At 37.3% G+C, this 25333-nt stretch overlaps 1 protein-coding gene across 3 annotated transcripts in view; it reads left to right on the top strand.

The window, feature by feature from the left end:
* The window catches only part of LOC145690499 (band 3 anion transport protein-like), a 484586-nt gene that overhangs the window by 353937 nt on the left and 105316 nt on the right, over window positions 1–25333 (top strand). For all 3 annotated transcript variants that reach the window (XM_081765430.1, XM_081765431.1, XM_081765432.1), the window contains 3 exons: window positions 321–460; window positions 16177–16280; window positions 25155–25330. In XM_081765430.1, the coding sequence (XP_081621556.1) occupies window positions 321–460; window positions 16177–16280; window positions 25155–25330 (420 nt within the window). The remainder of the gene's footprint in view (window positions 1–320; window positions 461–16176; window positions 16281–25154; window positions 25331–25333) is intronic.

Raw genomic sequence — 25333 nt, 5'->3', positions numbered from 1 at the left:
GGGAGAACCCCAAGAAATCCACGCACGCGGTTTTTGGCCACCATAAAGACCATTTGGTGGGAGCTAGGATCGAATCTTGGATCTCTCACAACAGAGGGCAGCGTTGTACCAATGAGCCACCACTCTCCCCCTTAAACATCTAGTAGGCGGAATAAAGAGAGAAAAATGAATTACTTTTTTTTTTTTTTTTACAAAATTTATTGGTTCAGGGACACAACTTACGAATTAGCTTATCCTTATCTTGTAAGTAATAGACAAATAAAATCGTGTGATATACATATATAACAATTATCTAATTTCTCCCTTTATTTTATTTTCAGTTCATCGAAAGAAAAGCTATCCACACATTCACATGCCTCTCAAATCGATGCACTCCAGATCAATGCGAAGGCGGCTAACGTCACCTCGACTCTCAGAAACGGATGCACCAGAAATTACACCACATGCAGCTACTAGTGAGGTATGTAGAGTAATCTTACCCAATAATTTTGATTAAATTTGCTTAATTAAGACTTATTAGTTTGTGATTTTGAGAATAGTCTTCTAGCTCTTTTTTTCTCTTTAGACAGAATGCACCAAACTTTCAGACACGAGCTGCTTCCAATATGCTGTTCGAAGACTTCAAATACATATTGTTTATAGGGATGGGCACGAGTCGAGTTTGATAAATGGCTCGCTCGTTCAGCTCGTTTTAACTCGTTTTGAAATCATTGTCTAATTAGACCTGAAAGCGAAAGCCATGAGAAGTGTAAGCAGTAGTGTGGTATATTTTTAGTGTTGCTCATGCGATGGGACACTGATCGCTTCTCGTCTCGTCTTGATTAACGAGACGACAATGCATTTTTATAACTAGACAGCTTTAAATATCGTGAGCACCATTATAAGTATATACTGTAGTTCTTACAATCAAGGCTGAAACCTGCACAGTCGAAATTTTGAGCCCAAGTAGAAGCCCAACCCGTGCAGTGATGTCAACCGGCTCAGCTGAGTGAACAGCTCTAGCCGGCGCTGTTGGGATCAGCCACCGAGTCGATTCAGGTGAGCCATCGGCTCGAGCCGGGTAGGTTGGGTGAGCTGTTGGCTCGGCTCTATACTGAATGAGCTGTGAGCCGAGCTACTCGAGCCGTTGACTACCCTAAACCCGGGCCGAGCAGTTTTGAACATTTTGGCCGGCGCCCTATAACTTTTGGGTCTAATAATTTTTGGCTCGATCCCGAATACTTGCTCCTACGGAACTCGAACCCAGAACCTCGTGAACGATGTTCTTGCCTCCTAGACTTCACAATTACCGAGATCAGCAGTCAACTAGTTTTTAGTATTCAGCTACAAACCGCGTATCTTTCATGTTTGTACAATGTGTTGTTATAATAATAATAATAATAAAATTTGTAGTAATAGTAGTATTATTGATAATAATTATATTGTCTATGTAGGATCCTTTAAAAAAGTACTTGAAACTACACACAGCATTTGGCTCGACTCGACTCGAAACTTGAGTCAAATTCGAGTCAAGTTGGAAGAAATTTTTCGATCCGAGTTCTCGAGTCGAGCCCGAAGATATCTGTTTCGAGTCGAGTTGAGTCTCGATGAAAACTCACTCGAACTCGCTCGTGCCCATCCCTAATTGTTTACTTGGTTCATTGAAATTTAACACATATTTCCTGGTCTGAGGTTATATGAAATGAGATCTATACTTAAAGTGGCATCCGAACTACTGGTTGGGTTGTAGGCCTATCCCAAGCAAGTTTTCTCACGGAGGATCGAACAAGAGACCACGCATACAGAAATCACGGCATTTAGTATTTGCTGTAAGGAGGCTCTCGAATATACATATTGTTTCATAATCGGGTAGGATTTACCGATCTTACTACAAGACATCAATTTCCTGGAGTTTTGTGAAGTATGGCTAGTAGATAACGCCCCAAGTTGCATAATAATGGCGAAATTTATGTTCAATGCAAATTACAAGAGAAATTTGCAAAGGAGTGTAAAAAAACATTTGGCTCTTTTAGCTTAAGTTCAATTGAAAGATTATTGCATAGATAGATTTATTATTATTATTATTTATTTCGTAGTTCCTATAATAAAGAGAGAGAGCAATATTGTACTATCAAGAATTCGAGAAATAACTAGTAGCCAACGTACCCTCCCCCTGATCACTAATCAACATTTTGTTTTTGTTAAAAGTAAAGACAAAATGGGTGCCAAAAGAAAGAGTTCGGCAGCCACTGCTTAATTGTATATATAGACAAAGAGGTATTGTATGCTTCGTTACTTCATTCTTGCTTAATTATTATTTATAAGTGCTGTATCATTTATTTCTTGCGTGTAAATATACTAGTATATTTTTCGTTAGTAGAATAAATGCTTACAAATTATATTAACTAATTTTAATAGAAATGAAATGTGTATAAGTCATACTTTGATGATAACAGTAGTGTTTATGAAATAGCTAAGCTTAATTTTCATGAATCAGTTTTGTAAAGCCGGATGTGTCCAAGGATAAAACCTGAAGTTTGATTACTTTCTGTACTTAAAAATGCTCAAAAAGAATCTTCAGAAATTACGCTCAAGCAAACAATACACATAATGTGTCTTACGGATTTGTGTGTAGTGTTGTTTTTATAAGTACCAGTGGGAGATGTTCGAGGCATGGTTTATAAACAATTGTCGACAATCATATCAGGTGATGTTACAGTTCAGAAGAATAAATAGTTATTACTTTTGTTTACTATAAGATGAAGATAATGTATCACCAGTGAGTTTTATTTTATACACACTAAAGCAAACGCCAAAAATATAGGCGGGTTGCGCGCGCACCTTACAGTTCGCTGTTGTCAGCTCTCCCTTGTCATGTGCCACCTCCTTCCCCTCCTGTTGCAGGAGTAAGCAGACGACAGCCGTTTATCTAGCCACAGCTCAAACCCTGCGTTCTGCCGTAACCAATCTTCAACACGCGCGCGAAACATGAAACCTTGACAGTGACTGAGCAAGACAAATGTAAATGTGGCAAGTGCGTAGGTTGCCAATTGGCTGTTGCTCTCTCCACCCACTATTCTGTTGCGCGCGCAACCCGCCTATATTTTTGGCGTTTTTTTTTTTAGTAGTGGTATTAAAACTAATTTATTTTATATTCTTTATTTTTATTTGGGCTTGTGTATAGCCCGCTCCCTCCAGTTCTTTGTCACCGGAACTGGAAGAGTCACTAATACTACTACTATCCCTCCTCCTACTTTTGCTACTACTACTTATATCGAGAACAGAACCCAACCAACCCCTGCGGAGCTTCTAACCCGTTTCTACTAGTAGACTACTACCACCACTACTACTACTATAGCTTCCTTACTACAAGATTTAAATCTTAAATCTTTATAACATGCTATTCTGATTCATGATGAACTAATATGAATCGTTAGAATCACTATGATTCGTTAAAAAATCACTGGGGAGAGCGGGCTATACTCAATCCTTTATTATTTGTTATATGTCAGTTGTTTTTCATATAAAATACAACTTAACACAGTAATAACATTAGTGCTTTAGTTGGACCGGAACACTGTTCCGGAAAATATTTGTCTAACAATATGATGTTTTGCAGTTGTCAAAAGAAAAAAAAAAACTTTGAGCCATGTGCATATCCGTTCTGGTAAATATTTGTTTCTATCTAAATCACTGCATAACATAATACACAAAATTATAGAGTAGAAATCTTTTGATTGTATCATCAGCTACTTTAATAGACGGTTTGGGAGCAAAGCATTGCACAATGTATTTCATACATTTTTAATACATATTTAATTCCATATACAAATCCTATCAGTGCCATGGACATATTCAGCAGCCTTTGGATTCAAAACTTCCCTTTTTATATTTTGAAAATTTTTAGTTACACGCATGCCATCCCTTCCTACTTCCTTTCCCAATGTTATTCATATTGTTGATTGAAAGAATTATTACTTCAACCCATAGGCCGAAACCCCCCCACATATACATACATTGATATGCACGGAAACAATAAATTTCATTTTGGAGTAAAAAGGCTGAATTTGGATTTAAACGGCATCAGAAGTGTGACTATTCGTCTCAGCGACCCCGAAAACTATGGATTCGACACTATATATATATATATATATATATATATATATATATATATATATATATATATATATATATATAATATAATATCCCCCTCCTCCAAGTTGCATTGTTGAATTTTGATTTAAACGGCATTGGAAGTGCCATTGTTCATCTCAGCGATCCCGGAACCGATGGATTCTACACTAATATCGGTCTTTTTTTTTTTTTATCATTTCTATAAAGGTAGCTGTCGCTTTTAGTGGAGGTGTGTTCAAGTGTCCCTCACACCGTAAGTTGAATGCGAATGGAGATAAGGCGAAGGTCAGTTGTTGGTGTGGGTATATCCAACACACTACCTGTTTGTAATAGTTCAGTTACACTGTGAACTTTCGTCAGGAGAGAGTGAACATGAGACCTCCACAGAGTATCATAAGGGCGTGTATGCTGTACGAATTCAAACTTGGGCAAACTCCGCTGCAGCGGAACGGAAGATATGTCAGGCCTTTGGTGAGGGTGGCGTGACTACGCGAACAGTGCAGCGCTGGGTTAACAAGTTTAAGAACGGTGACGAAACACTCGAAGACGCACCACGTGCAGGAAGAGAAACACATGTACAAAATGGAGATCTTCAGGCAGCAATTGAGGCGAATAGTGACCAGGCATGTGAGGAACTAGAACTACAATTCAGTGAGAGTAGAAGAACCATTCGGCAGCACCTCCATCAACTTGGGAAGCACTACAATTGATTTAACTCCGAGCCAGAAGGTAACACGAGCAGACACCTATTTTTCTTTGCTGTCTCGTTTGAGGAAGGAGCCATTTCTGGACAGGGTATTGAAATGTGATGAGAAGTGGGTCCTGTACGAAGCTCCACGGCGCCGTCATTATTGGTTAGCTTCCAATGAACCGGTTCCAAAACAGCCGAAACCAGCACTGCACCAGAAGAAGGTCCTCCTGTGTGTTTGGTGGACTGCTTCCGGTATCGTGAATTGGGAACGACTACCAGCTGGTCAGAGCATCAATGCGACTGTGTACTGTCAGCAGTTGAGCCGTGTTCAAGAAAAAACTCAAAACTCTCGTGCCAGCACTTCTGTCTGAATCGCAAAGGGGTCCTCGTGTTACAGGACAACGCTAAGCCCCACGTGGCTATGATGACCCGGGACACCATTCTACGCCTTAGATGGGAAACTATTGTATCCGCCATACTCCCCGGACATTGCACCGTTCGATTATCACTTGTTCCATTCCTTGGACAATCACCTTAGAGGATGCCAGTTCAAATCCCCAGTAGAGGTGCAAAATGCTTGATACCTTCTTCGCTTCACGGCCCACCGAGTTCTAACGCGGTGGAATTCATGGCCTTCCAGAACGTTGGCAGAAGGTCGACGATAGTGATGGAGACTATTTTTGATCTTTCAGTTACGTCTTAGGTAACATATCGATGTTCGAAGGTAGTGGGTGAAAAAGCAACAGAACTTTCTTGGTTGCCGTTATATAAATATCTCCCCTCTCCAATTTGCGGTGCTGAATTTGGATTTAAACGTCACCGGAAGTGTCACTGTTCATCTCAGCAATCCCGAAAACGATGGATTAGATACTAGTATTTGTCATTTTCGACCATTTTAATATATATCCCCCTCTCCCAAGTTGCGGGGCTGAATTTGAATTTAAACCACATCGGAAGTGTCACTGTTTGTCTCAGTGAGACCGAAAACTATGGATTCGACACTAATATTGGTCATTTGCAATCATTTTAAAACATTTTGCCCTCTCTAAGTTTCACCGTCATCTATGTTGAAAATTTGATCGAGATTGGTCGTGTGGTTCACGAGTTCTTAAGTCGCAAACGTAGTCACTTTGAAAGAAAACTTTTGTCCGTTGCCATAGAAACCGTCGTTTCTAGGGCAACAGATCCTGTCACAGTTAGCCAATATTGAAAGGAAACGTAAACAAAAAAAAAAAAAAAAAAAAACGAAGATAAAAGAGCTAATGTAGAGTTGGAGAGGAGTCGCTAAAATTAATTTTCTTTAACGAGGACGATTACGAAAGATCACTTACTGATTGAAATCCAGATTATTTTCCAATAGAGTAACTTCCAATAAACCTTTTGTTATTGTTAATTATTCCATATCGGACTCCCGAAGAAAACTCATCGAAACAACTTATTGACCGTGCCAATAGCGACTACTCTCAATCATGACTCCGTTTTCTTTCATTTAGAAATAGGAAAGAAAGAGAAGAAAGTAGAAGGGTAAAAGAAGGAGGTAGGTAAAGAAGAAAGAAAAGAAATAGGGTATTTTAATGAGAAACAGATTACTGGATAATTCCGGAAATATAGTAAAAGGTCGGGAAAGTCGTTGAAAGATGAATCATTCTAAATGTTATTAACAACTAATCAATTTTGGAATGCTTCGGAATAGACACATGTTCCCTCATACTACCCAGACCTAGCTCCAGGCACCACGATCATGGGGTTGCCCAGACCTAGACCTGGAAATGAGAAAAGTGAAATTTAATTCTTTGTAAAGTTATTCCGACCGGTGATTGATAACTATCCAGCATCTGAACTCTGTCCTCTAGGATCGACCACACATATGAATTAGCCGAGGAAAAAAAAAAAAAATCACACTTATCAACTCAATATAAATTTATGTATCGCATCAATAAAAGTCTCAACTTCCTGGAAGAAAGATGTCGTATTTAGGCTTATTCTTGCTATTTTTGCTTCACTCCTCGAGCCGATTTAAACCATTAGTGACGGTCCTTCATGACCTAGGTTATTTACCTTAACACATATATTAAAACATGACACATATATTACAGATGTTAATATGACAAATGATATCACTAAAATTACTTAAATTAAATCTATCATGCATTCACACGCTCACTCACTCAGGACAGTGTATATATGTTTAAAGGAAACCAACTAACTACAAAGGTACAAATAGTTTATTACATTCATAGTGAAAAAAAAAAGGACAAAACAAATAATTATGAAGAAAATATTAAAAGCACAAGTTCTTGGTTATATATTAATAGAGTACATAGTGTTATATTTTAGTAATTTTTTATATATTCAATCATATTGACAAACGAAAAAGAAAGGAAAACAAAAAGAAAATAATTACTCGTATCATATCTTAGGCATGCTAAAGCAAATTATGATTTGCGACATACGCAAATACGACACTTATTTCACTTTAAAAAAAAAATTGGACAAAGAGGAAAGAAAAAAAACTTTTTGGTGTATTAGAACTTATATGAGTCTCTACCTCACGTCGAGATATTAAAATATTAATAATTTCGAGCGTCCAAATCACAACTCACGCACTAGTCGTAGTGTCCAAAACGTTTCGCTCCATTTAACTTAGTTTGTGGTCATTTATATATATCTCTATATGTATATATATATATCTATTGGTTTACAAAACCATTCGTCGTCTATATTTGGTTTGTAACTGGTAACAGTTTATATCTGCAATCGCACACTGCTACGTCTATACCCATCTAGGGATTTCGAGAAAATAGCTTTCACTAGAGGAAGTTTCTCCTCTTAGACGGTCTATTTCCAAATTTATTAATCGAATAATTTCAAGTTATTTATCCAACACTGGGACACTTCACGAGACCTTTCATTAGGATCACTTTCGTATATGTTTATACATGGTTCGGATTAAAAAAAAAAAATGATCTTCCACAGGTGTACGGAGTATGATGGTTCAAATTGAGGATAAAAAAAAAACTGGTCAAGTCACAGGATACACATGTAGGTGAGAAGGATTCAAGGTGCACTTTCCACAATGGTTTTAGGTTAATTGCTCAGGGATAATATTTGTTATGATGTGGGTTACGTTTAGACCTGCCGATATTTTTTCAATGCATGCCATTATATAATTACAGAGGTTATCACTTACATTGATTCAGAAGAAAAGGAAAATTACTTAAGTGCACGGCGGTATTCTTAACAAAATCTACATTCTTAAATTCGTCGGAAGACTTCTGGTAAACTATAGCAACCAATACACGTCTAGGGGGGACAGACACGAGCGCTCTTACATATATTCATAATACATTTAATATCATACTTTTACTTTAACATCATATTCACATACTAATTACACATATATTTCGAAGTATTTATTTCTCTCTATATATATATATATTTATAATAAATGCGCACACATTTAAATTAATCATCCCCAACAATAAAATTTTTCAAGGTTGCAACATTGTCCAAGAAAACAAATGACTTCCAACATTACATTTGGAAACAAATTAAATTTTATCTGATACCGCGCGTCTATAAATTTTTAACTTTTATATAATCAATTCGTGTTTAAATCATGAAGGAAAAAAAAAAACTTTGTGAGGCAGGCACGTAACACAGAGCATTTCTAGATATAACTAGGTAAATCAAAATACAATTTCTGGGCCCAGGTTAACTAAAAAGTAATTGAAAACCAAAACAGAAAGGAAAGTGACCAACGGATTAAAAAGAAACTTAAGAGGAACGACGGTGAAAGAACGTAATCGAAGTGTCGTCAACTACGAAGTCTTTGTTCATTTCGGCGATAGGTCAAAATGTGATGGAGGACCCAATCATTATCTACTCCATTCATGAATCGTGTCTTGCAACGTCTCAGCTGGTAATTTCAGATCAGAGTTGTACGTTAAATAAATCGTAAGTAACAAGTTCAAAATCTCGGGGGGGGGGGGAAGGTTGAAAAAAAAATTAAAAAAAACTTGAAGAAATGAAGACAGAGAGAGAGATAGAGAAGAAGGAAGACTAAGAATAGGGGCGCCAAAGACTTAAGTGAGAAATAACTAACGCTACAAAGTTAGAAGTCGAATTTCGCTCTCAACAAAATCCATAGCCAAAATATTCTTAACATGCCAAAAAGGGTGGTCTACTCAAATACGTAGACTCAAGGGGCGTCCTGCTGCCAAGGATGCAAGTTCTGTGTCCATCAGATCCCAATCCCACAAGAGTTGGCTTGTAAGATTGAAATCCGATCCCCGTATCCGGCCCAGACCAGCAGGAAAAAAGGAGAGGGGGAAAGGGACCAGGTAACTGCGTCCCCAATTTTGAAATCTCTAAGAAAAAACAAAAATATTTGACCCATTAGAAAAACTAAAAAGGTTCGAGGACAGTAATGAAACTAGAATAGAAGTATTATCTAAGATATCCCTAACTAATGATTTGCCGAAATAAAAAAAAATTAAATAAACTGAATTTTGGATCGGTGATTTCTATGCCAAACTTCACCGATAGCTACCCCGCGCAGACACGCCACAGTCTGGGATGTCGTTAATTTCCCTCGTCTAATTAAACTAAGAAAAGAAATGAAAATACTTAAAGGGACTAGGGGTCGACATCCGGGTACGCGAAAATAAATTTCAATAACTAATTGTTTTGATTCTGTACCCAGTCAGAGCTGTCGCCTCCATGAACATTGTAAGCTAGCCTGAGTAGGTAACGTGAAGAGAAAAAAAAAATCTCACGGAGTGGTACATTCTATTTTTAAAACCGACCAGAAGATATGATTCACTACAGCCCTGTTGTCTAAGTACTATTGTCTTTTCATAATTTATTATTCAATATGTCTAGTCAGCGATTATATGATGCTACCCATTCTATCAGATGGTATTACTATGGTTGATTACTATTATGACACATAAACTACAAAGTATTACCGTAGTCCGACTATATATCGCCCTCCGGTCCGCGTGATATTATGGTGCAGGGGTCAGAACCTGAGATGTTTGTAGTTACACGTATCTATTCAATATCTATATATCAACACGCGGCGAAGTATTCACTGGGCTACTATATATTTAACTATATGGGTGTCCTATATTCTATATTCATTTACTACAATATTCATATACTTATTAATATTCATATTCACATTAATATTCATTTGCCACGACGCTATATTCTACAAACACCCTGTTTCCTCTATCTACGCCCAGCCTATTTACACATTTCATCATAATACTTTAAAATCTATAATCACTACAAACATTTTCCCATTCCGATCACCGCACGACAACCTCACTCGAACCCAAGACTCTTTTACCACACACACAATACTATGTAATACTTGGTAGCTTTATTAGGAACGAAAGAAAAAAAATCCTATGTATGTTCACTGAAAATAGAATTATCTGCGATAATGTTTAATGTTTATAAAATTCTGCATCAACAATGAAATTCTACAGCCACGAAGAAAAATGGACATTTAATATATTTTCAAAGCGAAGAACTAGCATCATATCGCCCGACTTCTGTTAAAAATTTACGTATTGTTTATTTATTTAAATATTTAGATTTCTAGACTATGCAGAATGTTGAAACTTTCAGAATATATTAATTTTGGGTCACTTGACCTAACTGTACATTCATATGGGCTGTGAATTATACCTTCTAGGTTTTATTTCGGAAAGAAAGGTCAATTTCATGAAAACTAAATCACTAAGCACCTCGACGGAAGAATGGCGGTTAGTACTAACTTCTGACACTAGGGCTAGCGACGATATAATGAACCCTTGAACAACTGAATGTGACCTTGTACACGGAATTATTATACTATATTACGTTCACTTAATGACGGAGTAATCAAAATTTATCGCATAGTAAATACTACACTGTCCAACACACTCTTTCATCACTTAATTATCACTATCACTGATACTACATTACAAATATACACATACTACTCGAACTACAAGACACATCATGCCACATTCATACTACACACTACATTAATACATGTTATACTAATAAATATACACAGAAATCATTCAGATTTCACCATGTTAAATCGGCTCTATGAAAGGTAACGAAAGGAAAGAAATGAACAGGGCCAACTGGCCCTTATATTTACTAAATCATATTCTTTACTCAACCTGTTTAATCAATGCCCTGAGGGGACATATCAAAGTATTAGCTAACAATAGGACCCCTGCCCTGAAGGGGCAGGAACCCGGAACAAACTGAATGTTCAACTCATCCCGCTGGAAGCCGTACTCCCAATTTGGGAGTCAGATAGGAGCCCCTACTGTAAATTTACACGTGCATTATTCTACCTATCTTAACTACAAAGAAATTAAATACCGCCATGTATGAAAAAAAAAATCACGTACTAACTACACAGACAGATTACTGAACGGACAGGGGGGCAAGCCTAACGTAACTCTAACAGGAATAGTTTTAAGGATAAAAGTATTTAAAGGGAAAAAACACCACTCTTCCGAAACTGTCTGTGGATATTTAAGAACCACTAGCAAACTGATGCACTTCGTGGAACCTGTCCATCACTCATTATATCTGCTCAACATGGCGTTGCAATGTTGCACTTCCTATTTCAGTTCAGTTTTAGTATGAAATTTAATAGTTTTTTGGCTCCTAGAGACTTCCAACGATTTTAGGTTAAAAAAACTCCCAAATATTACCTTGTTTGCAGTTTTTCTCACTCCGTTGCGACCTTTTAAGCTCGACGATCGAAATCTGGCTGTTGTCAACAAGATTTTCCGGCTTGGAATGGAATAATTGCGCCCTAATATCATAGCGTGGGTTTATCAGCCAATCAAAACTAAGCATTTTGGCGGTGGGGCTTTGAAACGAATAAAATTTGGTAGAATCTGGATTAAACTAGTTTTTAGAAGGACCTAGGTATCTAAAAGAGAGGTGAAGGGTGGTCCTGAAAATTCTGTCGAATTTTAGATTGGTTATTTGATCTGGAAAGTTCCGTCCAATAGTGGATCTATATTTTCGGATAGCACTGACACCGTAAGAATTGTAATAATCCATTTACATATCCATATACAAGACTTATAACTAATTTAAAATATAAATAAAGATACTGATTCCCAAAACTATCATTCCCAATGATTTTTTTACAGTTTTTTCATGTTAATTTGAAATAGAATAACAAATAAAATTTACGGATTATCTGAACAGCCAGAAATTTTTTGTTAAACGTCAAGTACAGTCGGTGCAAAAAATTTCGGGCACCCTCCTATTAAAAACATAATTTCATTAGACTGTAATGGCACATTACAACTTTCAGGTTTGGCAAAATCGTGGATTGTTCATATCTTTATTATGGGTGTGTTTAGCATCGAATGTTTGAAAAAGAAAAGGTAATTTCTTTCTTTATTTAGTTTCTTCCCATTTTCTCATTCCATCAATCTTCCTACTATCATTCATTTAAATTAAACAACTTACGAGGGTCATTCCAAAAGTTTTCAGAATGACGTACAAAATACTGAGTTAGTACTTGACTAGCAAACGAACGCGTTCGGCAGTCTCAAAAGGTCCGGAGTTAATATTACAAAATGTTAATTATACTCTTACCCCAAAAATGTTCAAGTAGTTCGGCGTTCTGTCTTACCCAAAAAATGTTCAAGTAGTTCAGCGTTCCTTTCTTGTTCGTTTTTAACGCTACAAACCTTGGCGTATTTCATTGTTTTGCTGCCCGAAGTGTCTCTCGAGCATGGACCCCTCTCCCCAAATTTTTGTAACTCTTTTTAAACTACAGACCTATAACACTAGCCAACAACAACAACAACAAAGTTTTTGCCTGTCCTCAAGAACTCCAATAGGTGAATCTAATAGTATTGACAGCGGTGATTTCAGATCTCCTTTTAGTTTTCTCCTGTCACCCACAGTTTTGATGAGACAGGAGAAAGAAATGTGTACTGCGGTTCATGTAGCTTATGAATGCAAGAAGGTGCTTTTGCAATGTAAACATGTTGAAAACGTATCTCCAAAATGTTTGGATGTATGATTTCCGCTTGATTTGGCGTCAGTAAAGTCCCTCTGCAAAGTCCAGGTATAATCAACTAACATGGATGATGTCCATTTTCCCTGGTAACGTTTCTCTATTTCCACAAAAGCCTGATGAAACTCTCACCATGCTCGTCACTCACAGCTCCAAGGTTTGGGGGGAAGAAGTCTATGTGGGAGTCCAAGAAGTGAATTCTAAAGTTCATGTTGCACCCTAATGCCTGATAGGCAGTTATGAGGTCGGACACAATGTCGTGGAAATTGTCGGACGTATGATTCTTCAGAAAATCTCTGCATATTGTCCTAAATGCCAGATATGCGTTTTCTCGAGCTCCATAGGTGCAAACTTTACCAATAGGGAATTTTTGAAGCAGATTTCCTGCATAATCCTTATTTTTTTTCTTTTTGGTACATCATGCAATATGCACATGATACCCTTGGAAAGTTTGCTTCATTCTGAAGAGAATGACGTACCAACCATGATACTCGAATGGATAGTCCTGCAGCAGTAGCTACTTTCTTATAAACTTGCATTGGGTTTACAGGGTTAGTTATATTGTATATGTACATACTGACGCTGACAAACTATGGGTGATGGATAAATTTCGAGTACGGATTCACCTTTAGCAAGCAAAACTATGTCGAAGTTAGTTAATTTCAGCTCTGAGACAAAACATTGGTTGACTAGTGTAATTTGTCTGCGAGATCGGCGATAATTGTGCACCGGGTGGAAAATAGTCGCAGTCGGTAAGAATTAAATAAATAAATAAATAAATAAATGAAGCTATGATTGTGGCAGACTGTACGCACTGGCCTTCTTTCGAAGAGGAATATTACGATGTATTCATTGTGTAGACTGATATTAACTTTCTGGAGTGTATTAATCTACCCATTTTTTCCTGGAACTCACGGATCAACGAATAAATAGTTTTTTCGGTCAGAATGTAAATACTCGTTTACCTAAAATGACTCTGCAATATCACTCTTCTTTAATCAAAATTTCTAGAGTATCATATCGTACACTTTTTCAATCATATCTGCTGTGATGACAAGTTTTCTTCGATCTTTGTATAGAATAAATTGTGGATGCGCGGTCAGTTGGGGCAAGGTATCCAAAACTGTCAATGTTGAGTTGAGTTGATTTTGAGTTTAACGTCCCGTTCAGCAGCGAGGCTATATGAGACGTGGACCTACTGATTAACGTGGAATCCGAACCACATGAGCTCCCACCGGGAATCGAAAACTGTCAATGTGTTGGATATATCGAAAGTAGCAGTGTCCAAGTGATGATGGCACGCACAACTACTGGCATAACATAATTACAGAAAAGAATTAGTGGGGACAACTAAGTCTACGTGGCGAATCGCCAAATAAGATATTGACAAGCTAATGCGTAAGGACTGTCAGTAGAATTCAGCATCTGAATAAGTTAGGTTGCAGTTTCGAATCTCTGCCAACGTAATAGTGCGTAAAAGATAGAGCTGCGAACATGAAACATTGATCGCCGATTACTGGCAGGAGTAATAGATTTGATTGGTCATGCTTCTCCTTGTTTCCAGCAACAGGCTAGGTTTATGTATCGCTGGCGCTCATAGAGACAAGGCTCCGGACTTTCTATGTGTAACCGTTAACTATGACGGCGGCTTTGTGCTAGTGTGAGCCTTAATTTCATACTATTCAGTTGTCCTATATTATTGATCTTAAAGGACAAATTACTGCCAGTGATTACATGGACACTTCAGGTGACAAGGTACATTATATCTTGTGATAACAACGACGCAGTTTTCCATTATGGTAATACGTTAAAACATACAATCGAAGTTGTTTAGACGTGGCTTGAAGATTTGGGATTTAGATTTCTGGGCTTTCGGCACCTATGACCATTTAGCCTGTCACGTATGAGGGATGATGTCTTTCGGCGACCTGAGACCTAGGAAGCGGCCTGAGACCTAAAAGATAGGTACCACCCCGGCATTTGCCTGATATGAATGAGGAAAACCCAGGAAAACCTCATTCAGGAGCTGGCCTGAAAAATCGGTTTACACTTTTTCGACCTAGTGCCCCCACCGGGAATCGAGGGCCGCGGTGGCTCAGTGGTAGAGCGTACACCTCTGGTGTATGGGGTCACGGGTTCAAACCCTGCTCCCGCCAAATAAACTTTGTGGTGGACTAACACCGTGTGTGTGGGTTTCCTCGGGGTTCTCCCGTTTCCTCCCACTTTCTTTATTCCACCATTTCATTCATTTCTCATCATCACCGTCTCCTTTAGCCTAGCCAGCATAACCACGGGACGTAAAACTCAAAAATGTCATTTTTCCCCACCGGGAATCGAATCCAGGATCGCTCGCACCGAAGGCGAGAGCGTGAGCGACTACGCTACGCGAAACCACACGTGGTTTGTAGAATCAGAGAGTGAACTTCGACATCTTCCCGGCCTTCTCAACCCTCCAGCTTCAATATTATTGAACATCTATGGTCAGTATAAAGCAGGCCACATATTAACCAGAGACAGGGAACCAAACCGAGACAGAGGAGGCAGGAGAGAACTTTGTCTTTCACGTGCTCGAGTGAATTTGCAACACAATGTTTTGTTGCATTGCTCACATTACTATGCCTCTGCTCGGACATTGTCTAATCTATGTGCAGCTGGCTTTAGAACAGCTAGTGAGGCGCATATTTCCTCCATGATCGCGGACACAATTGAGTACACTTTACTGCAAGAAGATTTGTCCACTATTCTTGTAGAAACGATTCAAGTTATATGACCAAGTTTCGCGAAGAATAATATCTGTATTACAGCTAAAGGTGGTCGAATGCGAGTTATTCAGCTCAGCTTGGTATATAACTTACGGAAAATAAGAGTAATTGACAAATCTTCATTTTCATTTTTAGTAGAAATTTACGTTAATTTTTTGTTCTTGAACTTCTTTAATGTATAGTACAGTCCGCAGCAAAAAACCTGCAACATGAGCATGTAGGAAGTTTATTGTGAAACGACGAAGTCTTTTGCTCCAAAATAAGTATGCATGGGAGGACGTCGAGGTTTCTCCTGCGTGATTCGTGTCACTTAGACGTTACGTTGATTCTCTGGGCTTTTAGGCGTAGTTTCACAATAAACTTGCATGCTCATGTTGCAGGTTTCTTGCTGCGGACTGTACCAGTACTTCTCGATTAAATAATGTTATACTATTATGTGAAAAGTTTATTATTCATAAATGCATTCAACGTTCAATATTTCATTAGACTTTAAATTATTTTTCAGTAGGATATTGTTGGCAATGTAATTTCTCTTTATCTTTTTGAAGAGTGAAGCAATTCCAAGCAAGCAGTTGGTGGACACAGGTCAATCAGAAGATATAGATGTTGCCGAATCATCTCCACTTCTCTCAAGGGAGGACGAACCGTCCCCGTAAGTTTTTCCTCTTAAGAAAGTAATTTAAAAGCCTCACGTATAATTAGTTCTATGCCTTATCAGCTTCTTTGTAATGAACGCAGTTTTACACAATTATAAAAAGTATTTAAATATTTTTAACATAATCACACTGAGATGATATTCACATATAATAATAATAAGTTTAACTGTTTTATTAATAGGCTAATGCGGTATTTCTTAAACTGTGATCCCCAGACTACAAGTGGTCCTTGAGGTAGACCCTTGTGGTCCTCTTAGATTGAACATAGTCCAAGAAAGAGAGAAAAAGACAACATTCAAGTGAAATTCCTCAACTTTATCCTTAAGTTATTGAAACTGTTACGACTTACTAAAAATTTTTAATAAATAGGTATATATTCTGGTCAGAAAAAATATTCATTATTTAAGTAATAGTTGAGTCAAGATGGATGAAGTTATATATTAAGTCATCATTGCCGTCATTTTGATGCCCATGATATTGGATTCAGGACCAAAATTTGTAATAGGAATGGGTTCATGACATATATCGCTTTGGGATTGTTTTGCACCACGAACACACATTTGACGTCACATCTGATGTTATTTCCAACTTATGCCTAAATTTTTAATACTCACTACCTTCATATTAATTTATAATTCTAGACTTCGGGTGTAGAAGGTGATAACTCACATATCAGGAAAATTTTAGTTCTGTGAATGAAGTACAGGTTGGTACCTTATACGTGCGTAAAATTCGCCAGAGTGGCATGTCACGATGCCCTTCTCTTCCATCTATATATGAAAATCAAAAATGTTTCACCTTGAACAGACGGAGAAGAGACTTGTCGCCTTTTTCATTCGCAGAACTAAAAATGTTGTGATATGTGGGTTATCAGCTTTAACAGGCGAGATCTTGTCTTTCCAAATTAACAATGTGCCTTTGTCCCATACTGCATTTTGTAAATGCATTCAAAACGTGAGGTCATTTGGAGCACCATTTAGTATTATTCAATTGAGCGAATTTTTCTTATGCGTTACTTTGGTTTGATATGGAACCATTTTAGGTGGTGAGACAGAAACAAATCCTAAGACGAAAAATAAGAATCACACACACATTTTTAATTAATATTAGTTTTAAAATGTAAGTATTCTGGTATAGCTATATACAGTGGCGGATCCAAGATATGCTCAAGGGAGGAGCTAAGCCATAGTTTGCAGTTTTATCCAGTGTAAAGCAGGATTGAAGCCCATTTTATCCAGTGTATACTTGAGTGTCAAGGGGGGACTTCTGGCTATATATATCTTTTGAATGGAACAAGAATTGAGCTAATTTTAAGTTCATCTCTTTCAGCAGCGAGGCTATATGAGACGGGACCTACTGATTAACGTGGAATCACATGAGCTCCCACCGGAAATCAAACCCGGGTCTCCCACGCCAGAATGGGACAAGAGTAGAGTGGTCCGTAGAACACATTGACTGGTGAAAGTTACTCTCATTTGAAATAAATAAAGCGTTAGCCTAATGGTTAGTATGCTTGGCTTTAGTTTGCGTAATCCTGGGTTAGATTCTAGCTATAGAGTTAGATTGGAGTACAGGATTTCAGATGTTTACCCACTATCTTTAAAACTAATTTAGTTAGAAGGTCGCGAACACGCCAGAAAAGAAGGCGTTAGGAACCGACGCGCAGACCATGTACCATCCAACTAAAATCCGTCTGGCTGGCCATAACTTTTCGTGTACTATATCACGAGAGAATTTGGTTTACTTGACTAGAACATTATTGCTAACTCAATCTATGGATTAAAGTTTTATCGTTGCACAAACAAAATCATACTAGTAGATCCTTCTGCTAATCCAGAGATGGCCATTTTGCATCGGGCTCGCGCTTACTGTTCACTGTGGGTTCACTTGAGTGAGCTCAAGCTCAGTATATCCCGTTTGATTTATCTGTGCGTGCGGCAAAGTTGCGAGCCATTTCCGTGTTTACAAGTGATGTCAGCTGCCAGAGGTACTGGTTTTACTCGAGATATACTTGAGTTTTTCATATCAAAAGACCAAATAAACCAAATCAAATTTAATGGAATCAATCGTGTACATACTTTAAGTCGTTATGCTTTGAATACGTAAAACTATTTAACATAGGATGAAATACTAAAGCATATAGATGTCTGAAAGCGTAAATTTCCTATATAAAAATAGAACTTAAAGAATATAAAATAATATTGATTTAGTACGTCTACAGCAGTGGCAGAGTCAGAAAAACATCATGAGACTAATAAACTGAGTCCAGACAAGCACGCAGTGAGATATACATATAAACCGATGCACTGACCATGCGTCACTGGCTGAAACGTTCACCGCATGGGTAGAAAAACTTTCATATACTCTTGCGATATCACGTAAGGTATTTTATTTCAGTACACAAAGGTGAGCCGAATTGCAGGAGAGAGAGGGAGAAAGTAAGATTCTTTTTATTTTTCTTTATAGTCATACAGGTCTAAAATACTGATGAAATTAGTTAACAGATGGAAAGAAGTACTCAACTCACTATCGCTACAATCCATGAAGAGCTATGTCTAACCATTTATAGCATGTTCAACGTGGTGATGACTGCTAAGTGCATCAGCTCTCAGGCGTCATTATTTCTGACTTTCTGGATTTGAGTTCGCTATTTCTTAATTCACGTAGTTCCCCAATTGTCTTATGATGATGTTTTACGACTCATGATTATGTGTTGGGGTTTATAAAGGTGATGATAATGAACAAAATGATGGAATGGAGAAAGTGGGAGGAAACTGGAGAATACGAGAGAACTCAGGGAATGGTGATTGTCCACCACAAGACCCACTTGATACGAGCTGTGATTAAACCAGGGACCCCATACGTCAAAGCTTGACACTCTACCATTAAACTACAGGAGCCATTCTTGATGGATCAACAACAGAAAATTTAGTTGGCAAATCGAGAGTAGAACCAGAGACTACTCACTGCGAAGTGGCAAGCGCTAACAATTCAGCTAAGCAGATCAATAAAGAAATTAAAGAAACATAAATCTCCGGGTGTAGATGAAATTCCGGCTGAGTTAATTTTAGCTGGAGGCGAAAAATTGTGGAACAAGATACACAAACTCATTCTCCTTATCTGGAACAAGGAAGAATTGCCACAAGACTGGAAAGAATCAATCATTGTTCAATTCACAAGAAAGGCGACAAAACTGACTGTAATAATTATCGAGGCATTTCTCTTCTGTCAACATCCTATAAAATCCTTTCAAATATTCTATTAGCAAGATTGACCCCATACGCAGATGAAATTATTGGAGATTATCAGTGCGGATTTAGACGAAATCGATCAACTATCGACCAAATATTTACTATTCGCCAAATACTCGAAAAAAAAAAAAGTGGGAATATAATATCACGGTACATCAACTATTTATTGATTTTAGAAAGACGTACGACTCGGTTTGGAGAGAAACATTATATAACGTTCTTACAGAACTTGGAATACCGAGAAAGCTAATTAGATTAATTAAGATATATTTAAATGAATCCCAATGTAAAATCACCCGTGAAGTTAGCGACCAAAAGTTTAATAAATCAATATTTTTTTAGTTCTGAGTAGCACTCAAAGAGTTCTACAGTTCCAGCTGGGTTAGATCAATACTTCTGGGAAAATCATGATTTTATAGCGACTTTAAAGTTTCGCTGCTAACTTCACGCAAAACCAAAAATAATAAAATTTCTATATTTTTCAAAGAGTTCTAGAGTTCCTGCTAGGTTAGACCAATAGTTCTGGGTAAATAAAGATTTTATATCGATTTTAATGTTTCGGTGCTACCTTCACGCAAAACCAAAAATAATAAAATTTCTATATTTTTTAGAGTTCTGAGTAGCACTCAGAGTTCTAGAGTTCCAGCTAGGTTAGACCAATTGTTCTGGGTAAATAAAGATTTTATAGCGATTTTAAAGTTTCGGTGCTAACTTCACGTAAAGCCAAAAATCTCAAAATGTCTTTATTTTTTAGAGTTCTGAGTAGTACTCAAAGAGTTCTCGAGTTCTTGCTAGGTTACACCAATAGTTCTTTGAAAATAAAGTTAGTAGCGAAACTTTAAAGTCGATATAAAATCTTTATTTTCCTAGAACTAATGGTCTAATCTAGGAAGAACTCTAGAACTCTTTGAGTGCTACTCGAAACTCTAAAAAATATAGAAATTTTTAGATTTTTGGTTTTACGTGAAAGTAGCATCGAAACTTTAAATCATTATAAAATCTTTATTTACCCAGAACTATTGGTCTAACCTAGCAGGAGCACTAGTACTCTTTGAGTGCTACTCAGGACTCTAAAAAATATAGACATTTTAAGATTTTTGGTGTTGCGTGAAGTTAGCACCGAAATTTTAAAATCGCTATAAAATCTTTATTTATTCAGAACTATTGGTCTAACCTAGCAAGAACCCTAGAACTCTTTGAGTGCTACTCAGAACTCTAAAAAAATATCGATTTATTAAACTTTTGGTCGCTAACTTCACGGGGGTTGTAAAGTCCGGGTAGGATAATTTTTGTCCACGAGCTTTCACGTCGAAAATGGCCTGAAACAAGGAGATGCGTTGTCACCATTATTATTTAACATTGTGCTGGAATACGCTATAAGAAAAATCAAAGATAGCAACCAGGGCCTAGAGTTGAACGGTATTCACCAGGTTAAGGCATATGCTGATGATGTAAATTTAATAGGGGATGATAGGAGAACAATAGAAAGAAATGCAGAGATCTTATTAAACGCTTTTAGGGACATGGGTTTAGAAGTAAATGCAGAGAAAATTAGGGAGAAGTTACTCATTATTCCCAATTTTGTAGTAGTTACTCGCATTGGTATCAATAAAAAGAGAACTGAGCACTAGTCGCCTCGGCTGACCTCGGAGAAGCCCCGCCATTTTGAAGTAACCACACCTCTATTCTCGAGCCGAGTAACTACTCCGCGTTTGATATCAATAAAAATCAAAGACTCCTCTGTGATGCTAGTAACTTCTCCAAATTTGTGGAGCAAGCTAAATAGGTGACTCCGTGCGAAATACGGCAAAGTATATGATTGTTTTGTTACGTAGAAAAACTTATAAACTGCATAGAAATGTTGCAAATAGAGATTACAAAAAAAAAAAAAAAAAAAAAAAAAAAAAAAAAGTTCATGAAAGAAAATGTAGAGTTGTTAGCCTTTTTTTTTTTTTTTTTTTAAGAATCAACCGAAATTCGGGGTGGTGCGCTACGTAATGACGAAAAGATGCGGGTTTTCTTGCGTTGCATGAGTGATCCGGGATTCCAGGTCGGAATGTCAGGGGATTCTGGTGTGGCTCAAAGTACTGTGTCTATGACTACTACAAGTGTAATGGATGCTATTATTTCGAAATCTGAAAATGGATTGTTTCCGTAAGTGTGAGTAATATGCAAACAGCAAAGGCAGAGTGACAAGAACAATATCCGGATGCTATCGGAGCACTTGACTATACATACGTGGCAATAAAGAAACCTAGTATTTTGGAGACGAATATGTTAATAGGAAGAGCTCCTTCGTGGCTAAGCGGTTAGCGTACATGCCTTTGGCATAAGAGACCCGCGTTCGATTCCCGGCGGGAGCTCATGTGGTTCGGATTCCACGTTAACCAGTGGGTCCCGTCTCATATAGCCTCGCTACTGAAAAGGACGTTAAACTCAAAATCAACTCAACGTTGATAGGAAGGGTGTATACATGAGAATGTATTTTGTTTATGTCAAGGCGAAAGGGGATACGTATGGGGTGGAAAACGCAATCAGATGGACGTGCTTTATAACGTGGCTGGCTAGACTTTTTTTCAAAAAGGAAACAAAGGGGCTAAGTGTCTTGATTTCGTTCTTAAAGCCAAACAATCTACGAAGATCTTGGAGAACACGTGATATGAGCTTGTGTTAATCTTGATATTGCTGAATTCGAATCAACATCCATCAGCTCCAATAGGTTCGTTCCCATGGTTTCAGTGTTACTTTCTTGTTTTCCTTTTTTTCTTTTTTCCTTTTTCTTTTAGTTTCATTCTCGCTCGAATATTACAGATTCTCTTTTGGATTTGTGTCTCAGTCGTAGATGTATTTGATATTTCGTTGCATTTCACTGTAATTGAATTCAAAGCTTCGGCTTTCCTTAGTTTACTTTCTGGTAACTGTGACTTTGAAAGTACCACTGGAAATTCTTTTATAACATCCACAAATGTACTTTGATTGAAACTGTCGTTGATACCTGCTCGTTCCATGGCGTTTAGGATACTACGCCATAGGTTAAAAACAACAAAATGACCGCTCGACGGATGGGAGAAATGAGTAATCACTTCTTTTATTGATACGACTCACTGCTACGCGCAGAGGAAACGCGAGTGAACGTTCATAAATCTGGAGCAGTCTAGACCTGAGTAGTGGCTTGTTTTATTGATACGAAATTGAAGGAGGAGATTACTCCAGGTGTAGTTACTCCGATTCTCGAGCAGGACTTCTCACGAGTAGTTACTTATTTTTATTGATATCACCCATGGAAGTGCGTCGGGACCGTAATACGGCAAATTATGGATGCGTTAAAATATTAAAAAGGGGTCTAATACTTTTGATAAAGTGGATATTTTCAAATATTTAGGATCAATATTAACAGACAAAAATCGTGTTCACGAAGAAATTAAATGCCGACTAAAAACAGGGAATTCGTGTTACTATTCGGTTCAAAATCTCTTGTCGCGAATTCTGTCGAGAAATTTGAAGCTTAAAATATATAAAATGATAATCATGCCTGTTGTTCTGTATGGTTGCGAAACATGGTCACTTACTCTGAGGGAAGAACATATACTGAAAGTATTTGAGAACAAGATCCTGAGACGAATATTCGGACCCAAGAGGAACGGGAATGGGGAATGGCGGAAACTTCATAAAGAGGAACTATATAATTTATATGGTTTACCCAGCATTGTTAGGGTCATCAAGTCTAGGAGGCTTAGGTGGGCAGGTCATGTAGCTAGAATGGAAGAAAGTATAAATGCTTTTAAAGTCTTGACTGAAAGACCAATCAGATAACGACCATTAGGAAGACCTAGGCGCAGATGGGAGGACAATATTAAGATGGATCTCGCAGAGATTGGAATACAAAGTAGAAACTGGATCCAATTGGCTAAGGATAGAAATCAGTGGAGAGCTTTTGTGAACGCGGCATTGAACGTCCTGGTTCCATAGGCCATAGAGTGAGTGAGTTAGTTAGTTAGTTAGTTAGGTCAATAAATGTTTTAAAAAATCTTTGAAGAACTTTTCTTTTTTGATGATCTTACTCGCACTCGCAGACAGTAAAGTTTGATGCTTATGCTGATAAGAAAGAAACCTCCACCCTCCTCCCCCCCAAAAAAAGTATGTTAAAAGGAGCTTCGGTGAAGTAGGTTTTGTTGTTAACATACTGTAATTGTACAATATTGTGATAATTTATAAGAAATGTATTATCGGAATCACAAATAGTATAGTGATCAAAAAAATTGATTCTGCTCATATGCAGTATATTGTAAGAGGGGGTAGGCTTAAGCGTGTCGGCCCCTTTTCCTCACTACTAATCTACATGTGGATTTATGCATATAATAAAATATACATATTTTGATACCAGTTCTGACATTTCTGTCTACCACATAGGCAGCTCTATCTGTTTTTATTATTATTATTATTATTATTATTATTATTATTATTATTATTATTATTATTATTATTAATTGCAATATGAGTCCCCCTTTTTTTTCTTTCTTTTCTCAGTTTTAACACTTTATATACAGTCCTTCTAATATTGGAATGCATTACTTTGTGTAGTATTTTTTTTTTCCCTTCGAATCACAACAATCACTTTAACAATATTATAACATAACAAACCAAGAAACAGACTGTGTGTTTTAACTTTTAGTGCTCGTATGTTCTGACCAGGCTGTAAAGTAATGCAGAAAAGCACTCATACCTCCCCTCGCCACATCTCTTTCAGCTAATAACAGCATATGAAAACACACAGAAAGCAAACACACGAACTTGTCAGATAGTATTAAATCTTGATGTGGCTCGTTCTCTTCTTGGACTCGTATTCTCAATAGCACTAACATAGTGTTATTCAGCCGTATCCTTATTTTTCTTAGTTCTAATCCAGCTTATTTCTAGGTTGCATAGATCATTAACCCATGTTAAATATAGAATTGTCCCTAAGACCGTTCCATACAATTCTATAATTACTTTGAAAGTTTCCAATTTCGACAGTCATTTCGTGGTAACTACTAAATCAAGATAGTGTTATGTCCCATACTCCATCCTTTTAAGTTTGAATAGCAAAATTTTGTGTGGTATGCTGTCAAATCCTTTGTCCAGAGACCTTAGATCAAAACAATGTAATTTTCTTTTTGTTACCACACATGTTTTTGTAAATAAATTCTTTTAATTGGATAGCAAGGTGGACTAAACCAAGCACTAATCTTCACTCAATTGACTTATATATAGAAGTTATTGCTAATGATGTGAATTTTCATCTGTTCTGTTCATCTATCACAGAGAAACATTTAATTTTCTTTAAATGCCGTTTTTTTTAAGTTGGGAATATAATGTGTCATACGGCAGAATCCGAAGGACTATTCAAGTAAAATTACACCAATATTTACGAAGACTTTTCTTCTATATATTAAGTCTTTATTCGAAGGTTAATACAGCAAATTCGTTTACATCTTTAAAGAAATAAATATAGGAACACATATAACTATCATACGATTTTCGAAGTAAATATACTATAAAAAGTGTGTAAATGTATTACTTGTATTTAATTACGTATTAAATTTTTTAACGTTATTGTCTTTTTTCATATTGTTCGTGCAGTAGTATTAAGTCTATGTTATCTGAGGACCAGGGCGATGCCTTTAAGAGCCCAGAGCCAGGGGCGAGCAACGAAATGAGTGAGCCGTTGGTGTCAGCGAAAGCTGCTTTGTATAGAAGTCGAAGTGAGAGTCCAAGTTTCGGAACACCTGAAGGAAGAAAAGTCCAGTTTCAAATCGGTG

The sequence above is a fragment of the Thermobia domestica genome, chromosome 7 (assembly GCF_964235325.1).
Source record: "Thermobia domestica chromosome 7, izTheDome1.hap1.1, whole genome shotgun sequence".
NCBI lineage: Eukaryota > Metazoa > Arthropoda > Insecta > Zygentoma > Lepismatidae > Thermobia > Thermobia domestica.
The sequence above is the reverse complement of the archived record's forward strand: the minus strand, read 5'-3'. Positions and strand labels throughout refer to the sequence as shown.